At 37.1% G+C, this 9,530-nt stretch overlaps 1 protein-coding gene across 1 annotated transcript; it reads left to right on the top strand.

The window, feature by feature from the left end:
* The first annotated feature begins 316 nt into the window (after positions 1-316).
* On the top strand, positions 317-9,149 carry LOC141271148 (bone marrow proteoglycan-like). The gene is made up of 6 exons (XM_073681248.1): positions 317-415; positions 485-541; positions 3,013-3,260; positions 4,918-5,055; positions 5,670-5,775; positions 8,772-9,149. Exons 2-6 carry the CDS (start codon positions 487-489, stop codon positions 8,828-8,830), a joined length of 606 nt encoding a protein of 201 aa, XP_073537349.1. The 5' UTR covers positions 317-415; positions 485-486; the 3' UTR covers positions 8,831-9,149.
* The last annotated feature ends 381 nt before the right edge of the window (positions 9,150-9,530 follow it).

Genomic DNA, 9,530 nt, shown 5'->3' with positions numbered 1-9,530 from the left:
TTCCATTTTGTAATAGGACTCAAAATAGTTATTAAAAAAACAGAATAGTAAGGATTCTAGTTCTTCTTTAATCTTTTCGACTATATTTCAACAAGCTATAGATGTCTCTAGAATAGTCAAAGCAGTATTTTTTGGTTGAATATCTACACGATCTAATCTTCTAGTTTGTTTAACAATTTTGAATACCGTTATTTTAGTTTTTCCACTTGGGCAATCAACATACTGGTAACTACAGATTACTTTATCTATACCTTGGTCAATTTCTAAGTTCTTCTGAAAATTTGACATAGTTGTGTTACATTAAGACCACAACTTCCTAAAATTCATCTATAAATGGGAGAAAACATAGAAGAGATCTGAAAGAAGACCGGAAGAATTTATACAGAAGTTACAAAGGGCTCCAATCTCCACTACGGTAAATCAACCACATTTATATGATGATCTCAAGTACAGAGATTTAAGAGAATGTTTTTTTTCCTTACAGAAATGTTGTGTCTCCTGCTGCTGCTTCTAGTGGGCACTGTGTTTGCTGAAAAGCCTGGTGAGCTGACACTATACTTCAGTAATTGAGTGTATTTTATTATGTCTGTGTAATCCAGTACAACACATAAATGAGTGAATATTTTTGAAATATTCTCTAAACTTCGATCAGCTTGTAATTCATTTTTCCTTATCTTTATGCTCTTTGTTTAGGAACCTTCTAAAAAAATAATAATAAAAAAATCAGTCTTAGTCTACGTTCCCACAATGACCTTTTGGTGCTTTTTTGATGTTGCAGATTTTTGCTGCTTCAAGACGCAGTATGTTACAGTTACAGCAAAGTAGATGGGATTTATCGAAATATCATACCCACTGTGCGTCTTTGTAACTCAGAGCAAACTACCTGCGGTGCGTGTTTCAAATCTGCAGCATGTCAATTTCTCTTTCGGGTACGCTGAGTTTTCGGTGAGGATTTTCTCCATAGACCTGATTTTAGGTGCGGAAATTCCACAGGTAAAAAATGCACAAATGCGTTTTTAGTATATTTCCGCGGCAGAAAAGCGTCAAAAACGCATGTAATCCGAACCTAAGTAAGTCAATAAAGTTTTGTCAAAGCCAAATAACAGTAAGTATAAAAAATAAAACAGCTTTGTTTAAAGTATGACACACTAAAAAGTGACAAAGAAAGCAGTGTCAAAAACGCGATAAAAATTAATGTTAAAAAAAGCAATGAAAAACAGCAAATAACCTAATTTAAATCATATGTGCAGAAATTCTGCAGTGACAAAATCTCACCAAAAGTTCATCGTGGGAGCATAGCCTTAATTTAAATATTAACTGTAAGGCTATATTCACATGCAGCATTTTTTGCTCTGTTTTTCTTAAAATACAAATTACCATACCAGTAAAAGCAGAAAAGTTATGCACTTTTTTTTTTTTTTTTTAAATCTACAGCATGTTAATTCTTTTAGTGCTTTTGCAGCGTTTTTCACCCTTAGAAAGCAATGAGAAAGTGAAAAAAAGCTACAAAAAATGCAACAAATGTTTTTTTCATTACATTTTTTAATCCGTGCATAAAACTAACTTCAATAAACATGAACGGTAAACAAAAAGCACATGTAATCCGCACCAAAAAACGTGTGAACATAGCCTAAATCAAAGACAAGGTAGAGGAAGGAGATGCCGCTGCTTTCTTTCTCAGTATGAATTTGAACTGCATGTTATTTACCTATTGAACTGATGACCATAACTTACCGGTCTTGAAAGGTGTTACTCTTGGAATAAATATCTTAGGCACCTTACTTCATCTGGATGTCCCTGACTCTGCTGGCAGAGCATCTTACTCCAGAGCTTTGTTTACTTACGTTTTATTTCCTTGGAAAGACATATCTCTTCATCAAGTCAGGTGGGTTTAAAGGGCTTTTCCCACAAAGAAAAGTTCATTTTATTTGTACAAAATGAATCCTCTGTGATCCCCTGCTGTAATGTCTGCATTGTCTTTTGCTTCCTCCCCTGCCCAGGAGATGTGGTATGATCCATACACGGTCAGACACAGACCATTTTTAAAATGAACTTTTGTTCGTGGGAAAACCCTTTAAGTCAAGTCAGTATGGAGTAGCACAGGGGACGCTTCACTCTGAGTCTGGCACTTTTTAAAATTATGTTTTTTCTGAAACATTGAAGCGTTTTAGAGCAAAAATAGTTAATTGTTATCAAGGAGTCTGTATTTCATGCTTCCCATGGTTAGGGCAGCGTGAATAGCAAATAGGTCCTTTTGTATAGTCTTATTGACCATATGAGTAACCTAAAGCTCATTGGTCTTAAGTCAAAATTGTAACAATAGTGAAAAAGATGGTAATGCTCCCTGCACTGCCAGCTCCAGATAACAGCTACTTAGCATAGTGGAAAGGGAGACACTCAAACATGGATCTTGGAACACTCCCCAAGACAGGAGAAAAAAGGAAACACAGCTAGTGGTGCTCAGCTCATTGTAAGAAGACCTCCTTTGTAATAATAGTGATCAGCTATCAAACATCACTTGTTTTGGTCTCATGTTGGACAATGTGACCTTCTGAGACAGTTTATGCTCTAAGACTTGAATGTATCCGCAGCTTCTTCACACTGTATGGTTACCACACTGGTATAACACCTTGATATATACAGATGTGTCCTCCCTTGCCTTTTCTTGCCTTTTCTTGAATTTAGATATGGACAACAATTTCTCATTTTAAAAAAACTCAATACAATATAAGAACATAGTAACTGTTACGCCAAACCCTTGACAAGCTACAACATCACAACCAATTAGTGCCACACGGACTCATGTAACGAAAACATCTTGTGACACATTAGCACAAAATCATGTTTTTTAAAAAAAATAAGAAATCTGGTAATCCTGCACCACATATCTTGGGATATTTTGTGGCAAAAAAAAGTTTAGGAAGGACACACAAATCTATATACAACTAATGCTAAATAACAACTGAAACAATGCAATATGTATATTCAAATTTCATCCATTATCTCCTGTAGATGATTGTCCACAGGATCACCATGAAAGAAAAATTGTTCCAGGCGTCAAAGAGGATAAATGTGACATGCCTGAGGTCATTGAAAATACTCCTCTAGGTAACTGCCAGATGGAAAAATGCCAAAATGTGTCATTGGATGGAACCAGTGTGGAACTAAAGTGTGGAACAAAGCATGGCGATAAGTGTCGTAGTAAAGGAACTTGCGCCTATCGTATCATTTCATGTCCAAGGACCTTTGCACAAGCTCAGGTTTGTGGCATTTTTGAATATAGTTCAGTAAGCTGCTAGAATTTATTGTACTTAATCAAAAACAAAGGGATTTTCAGAATTGTAAAGAAACCTTTAAGAAGTTAATAGTGTTTCTTATTGACAGTGATATGACGTGTGAATGGTGGAGTCCTAGCTAATTATCCCCCACCATTAAGCGGAATAAAGCAGAATAAAGAGGCACGGTGCTCCGAGAGGCTGCTTCCTTGTATTTCTTGACAGCACCATCCAGGTCCCTGTGGTTTAGTCTAGAACTGAATCTTGTATGTAAGAGAAGTACTACATCTTGTATTCCATATTCCAGAGCAGGTTTTCCAGAGAAATCCATGTTTTTCTTCTATGTAAATGAGCTGTTAAGATCTATGAGCCGGACATAGATCTCCCTGAGAACCTGCCCCAAAGCTTATTTTAAATGAAAGGGGGCGTTACCAGTGTGAGTCAAGTAGATCAGGAGAGCAGACTGTCAGTGATTACATGTCTCACACTAGTATCTTAACCGCTCATTTATATTTAAGAGAAACATAGATTTCTTGAGAAAAAGACATCAGATCTTAGATATCAAGGTATCATTTTATTCAGCTTCCTATGATCTGTATGCTCATATAGACGGCTTAGGAGGTTTGATCATACTGACCAATGACCTTTAAATAAACTAAATTTAGAAAACAATTACTATTTAAACTTGTTAGCTTTGCAAATAATTAACCTGACTGCAGCTTATATTGAGCAGCATATTGTGAGATATCACACAGGGATGAAGGACACTGAAGAGCTCTTCAATCACGGAGATTGAGGTTGACTCTTGATCATTTGGATTAATGAGTTCTCTAGATATTTTATGCACTAAAAACTTTTAAAAAGCAGCTATTAGAGTTGAGTAAAAAAATTTGTGCTACCCTAGCCTGGAATCCATATGAGTATTCCATGGCAGACAGGGCAGGACTGTCTTCTCTTCTGTGCTTTCCATCCTTGGCCAAGCTTTCCTGGCACCACTTATGCTTACTAGACCCCATGACATCATGTTACACAATGACACATATTATGACATTGCACGAGGTCTAGTGACCAGACCTCACGTAATGTCATGACAATGTGGCCCCTAGTAAGCACAAGAGGCACCCATGTTGGGCCATGAAAGCTGTGCACAAAAGTTAAGACTGCTCTGACACAGGGGACCAGGCTGTACCCTGGACCAGGGCAGCGCAAATCTTTTTCCTGAACTCTAGTAGTCACTCTGACATAGATTTTCAAAGTAAGTATATCAGCCTCATAGGGTCTAAGAGATCTATTTAATAATGTCTGCAGCTTGTATTGTGATATCGGCTTAAATGTGACAACAGGTGATAACAGGAGGTGTAAGAAGTAGGCAATCAACGGATTAAAAAAAATGCTTAAACAGTACCTATCACCAGTCTGGGGGTCTCTTTTTTTATTTAAGAATGGGTTGGCAGCTTTAGACTAGTGAACGTTCAAAATATAATGTATTATAAAAGTTTGTCATAAGCTTTTCATCGACATTTCTAATAAAACAGCACCTCTAATTTATCATTTCATATATCTGTAAATTATTTCGAATACAAAATATCACATTTGAAAAAATGATGCCCACATATTAATTATATTTTTATTGTGGATTAAGGGATATTGTCGCTGTCATCGTGGAAGTCTAAGCTCCATACACAACTACTGTGTTAATAATTATGTGAGAACTCTGGCTCAAAGTACTTTGGGTAACCGGTTTGGATATGTGTGGATTGGTGTCTATAAAAACTGCAATGTAAGTACCTGGGAAAGGCAGTTCTTCTAGTAAATACACTTAATGTTACCAAATAATTATTTCAACCTTGTGAAGACTTACAGAAAGTGTTTGACCTCTGTCATTGCCAACAAAGGATATATAACAAAGTATTGAGATGAACTTTTGTAATTGACCAAATACTTATTTTCCACCAAAATTTCACAAAAAAATTCTTTCCAAATCAGACAATGTGATTTTCAGGATTTGTTTTCTCATTTTGTCTCTCATATTGAGGTCTACCTATGATGTCAATTACAGGCCTCTCTCATCTTTTTAAGTGGGAGAACTTGCACAATTGGTGGCTGACGATCCTTTTTTGCCCCCGCTGTATGCATGATACCACCTTTCTATTAGGGTAGGGAGAATGTCAGTAAATCATCTCAAACATTTCTTTATTACCTTTCTTTTATTCTACTTTATTACTAGTAGTAGAATAATAAGAATTATAATAATATTAATATCACACATTATAATGACCTTAAGGAGCCTTAAGACCACCCAACATTTCTTTTCAGTGGAATGCTTCTAGATGTATTAGTGTTACAAGCATTCTGCCTATTTTCAACCGTGATGTCTTTTTTTCACCAATGCAGAGTCATCAATATGTAAATGCAGACGGAAGTACATTAAACTATACAAATTGGGCCTGTGGCTACCCGCAAAGGTGTGGAACCTGGTGCACTGCTCTTAGGTTGGCAAGTAAGTAGAAAACAATAAAGAGAAGTTCCATAAGTAGCAGATCGATACATCACACTACAGCGTGAATATAGCCATATCCGACATAAAAATAGCGTACATTTTTTTATAGTAATCCTTAGCTGTAAGCTGTATTATAGCCCAGAGCTACAAAACGACATTACTAGGAAAAGAGAGAACCCAAGTAAGGTTTGGTTTTCATGAGGAGGTTTAGGGGCTTTTGTCCTTTGATGCAATTTTTATGTAGTTTTTAAAAGTAAAACAAGGAATAGGATAAAAATAGAAAGATTAGAATCTATTCTAAATACTCCCCTCCATTTACTATCCACTGCTCTCTGCGCCCCCTGCAGTACATGTACAGCACTGCAGACATTTGGTGCTCTTGGATAGAGCTGAGTTGCTCTAAAGATGGCAGATGTTGGCTGTGTTATACTGTCGGAATTTGTCATTAACAGAAGCGACCAGAGCTAGCGCTGATTGCTGCTTAATTACTTGATGCTCTCAGTCACTGACAGTAGCATGTAGATGATTAGATTCATAGGAAGCTGCATTTTCTCACATTGCAGCTTCCCTTTCTTCCCTCCGCGACATCATTTTCAGAAATCTATGAAATCCGGGTTATGACTTGGCATCAGGGGAAATTGGTAAACTGACAGTATAGAAAATGCAAAAGTGTTGCAGTGTATTGTACAAGCAATTAGATGGTTGCAAGTTCAAGCCCCCTGTAGGAAACCGTCAAAGAAATATATATTTAGAAAATAAAACAAATCTGAAAGCTGAAATCATTCCTTTTCTCATTCTGAAAATGAAGAAATGGAAAAATAAAGACAAGCAAATTTGCTATCAAAAAGTTGAAATGGCAATACAAACTACAGCTTGCCAGAAACAGGTCCGCATTGAACGCCATCAACCAAAAATGCATATTCATTTGGTATCACCATAACCATACTGACCTGAAGATGTATGTTGCCAGGCCATTTTTACTACACAATGAACACCGTAAATACAAAACCCAAAATACAATGACAGAATTATTAGGATAGGGTCACATGACCATAGAGACTCTCGTTCTGATAAGAATTTGATTCAAATATAATTGTCAGCATATTGAAATCTGATTCTCTCAGATGAGAGAATCAGAACACACTGTAAGGAAAAGATGGAGAACAAAATTTCTCCATCTTCTCCACTGTGTCAGAGGGCGGAAATCGGACTGCACTCAGATGTCATCCGAGTGGAGTCTGACGATTTCCATGCACTTATTGAATCCAATAATTGGATCAAACTCGGTCATGCTGCAATTTTTTCCTCAGACAGACTTGGTCTGAGGAAAAACTTGGACATGTGCACGGCCCCATAGAATAACATTGGTCCAAGTGCAATACAATGTTTTCTTGGATTGCACTCGGACAGAAAATGCGGTGGTGTGAGTTAGATCTTACTCCGAATATTACAGGTGCAGCTCAGTAAATTAGAATATCATCAAAAAGTTAATTTATTTCAGTTCTTCAATACAAAAAGTGAAACTCGTATATTATATAGAGTCATTACAAACTGAGTGATCTATTTCAAGTGTTTATTTCTGTTAATGTTGATGATTATGGCTTACAGCCAATGAAAACACAAAAGTCATTATCTCAGTAAATTAGAATACTTTATAACAACTGCTTGATAAATGTTTTTAAAATCCGAAATGTTGGCCTACTGAAATGTATGTTCAGTAAATGCACTCAATACTTGGTCGGGGCTCCTTTTGCATCAATTACTGCATCAATGCGGCGTGGCATGGAGGCGATCAGCCTGTGGCACTGCTGAGGTGTTATGGAAGCCCAGGTTGCTTTGGTAGCAGCCTTCAGCTCGTCTGCATTGTTGGGTCTGGTGTCTCATCTTCCTCTTGACAATACCCCATAGATTTTCTATGGGGTTAAGGTCAGGCGAGTTTGCTGCCAATCAAGCACAGTGATACTGTGGTTTTTATACCAGGTATTGGTACTTTTGACAGTGTGGACAGGTGCCAAGTCCTGCTGGAGAATGACATTTCCATCTCCAAAAAGCTTGTCGGCAGAGGGAAGCATGAAGTGCTCTAAAATTTCCTGGTAGACGGCTGCGCTGACTTTGGTCCACATAAAACACAGTGGACCTACACCAGCAGATGACATGGCTCCCCAAACCATCACTGATTGTGGTAACTTCACACTAGACCTCAAGCAGCTTGGATTGTGGCCTCTCCATTCTTCCTCCAGACTCTGGGACCTTGATTTCCAAATGAAAATTGGAACTCTGTGACTTTGTGGAGTGTGTCAATGACGGCCTTCTGGACATCTGCCAAGTCAGCAGTCTTCCCCATGATTGTGGAGCCTACTGAAACAGACTAAGGGATCTTTTTAAACGCTTATGAAGCCTTTGCAGGTGTTTTTTGTTCATTATTCTAATATACTGAGATAATGACTTTTGTGTTTTCATTGTCTGTAAGCCATAATCATCAACATTAACAGAAATAAACACTTGAAATAAATCACTCTGTTTGTAATGACTCTATATAATATATGAGTTTCACTTTTTGTATTGAAGAACTGAAATAAATTAACTGTTTGATGATATTCTAATTTAGTCAGATGCACCTGTATATGGTAAAGTGAATGGTGTCATTCAAACTACTACTCATCTTGCAAAAACAAACAACCAGAGTCACATGTGTGAAGACCATGGTAGCCAGTAAGGCTTGTGGGAGTAAGTATACACCTACTCAAGGAGAAGATTGGTGGACTGTAGGAGAGCCTGGGGAGTGACTGAGGTTTGGAGTACCTCTGACCACTGTGTGAGGCTGGGAAGTCAGAGATAGAAGCAACACTTTACCCTTTAAAAAGTAGACCCTGTTTACTAAACGTGAACAACCTCTTTAAAAAAAACAAACATTTTAACTGCAAAGTGTTGTACTGAATGGAAAGTGGAGGCTCTGATCTGTCCCATCATTAACGTGATTATTTTTTACTTTTCAGATGGTCAATGGTATACTTTCAACTGCTGTTATCAACTGCCTTTTGTCTGCACATATTAACCAGTCATATAAAGCTTTCATTTCTAGCACTGAGCTTTTATTTTAAAATTGTGCTATCACAGCTAATGATCCCAAGTGCAAATCATTTTATGGACTGAAAGTGTTGTTTTGGTAGCTCCAGATTGCTAATTACTCCCAGTAATCCGGTCAGCCATTTAAGAGGTCCTAACCCATAGAGTACTGTATGTCCTTGTTTCTTCAAACAACAGTGACCATTTCAAGTCTATTAAATTCATGCTTCTATATCTTTCATGTTGTCATGCTTTGGCTTTGTGCAGATACCATTCAAAAATCTAATAAAAAGTGATTTTAAAAATTATATAGTTTCTTGTGTTTTTATATACAACGCTGCCATAAATGTTGGAATCCTCACATTTTTTCACTTTTAGGGCTCGCTCACACTGGTGTATACCTTGGATAAGTGCAATCTTATAAAAAAAACGGATTGCACTCGGACCAATGTTATTCAATGAGGCAGTGCAGATTTTTGCTCAGCTGTATTTGGCATGAGAAAAAAATAACTGCGAAATCTGATGTGTGTGAGAAAAAAATCAGATGTCGTATATGGACCATCAGTATGGCGTCTGTTTTTTATGGATACATTACAATTCTGTAGCATAGGAAACTGTAAATGGTCCTGAAAATGATTAATAGCTGCTGAGTAAAAAAAATAGATTGCACACGGGTAACAAGTGAGAAA

The sequence above is a fragment of the Phyllobates terribilis genome, unplaced genomic scaffold, assembly GCF_046119375.1.
Source record: "Phyllobates terribilis strain yellow unplaced genomic scaffold, ASM4611937v1 Scaffold_5__5_contigs__length_657084704, whole genome shotgun sequence".
Lineage (NCBI taxonomy): Eukaryota > Metazoa > Chordata > Amphibia > Anura > Dendrobatidae > Phyllobates > Phyllobates terribilis.
The sequence above is the reverse complement of the archived record's forward strand: the minus strand, read 5'-3'. Positions and strand labels throughout refer to the sequence as shown.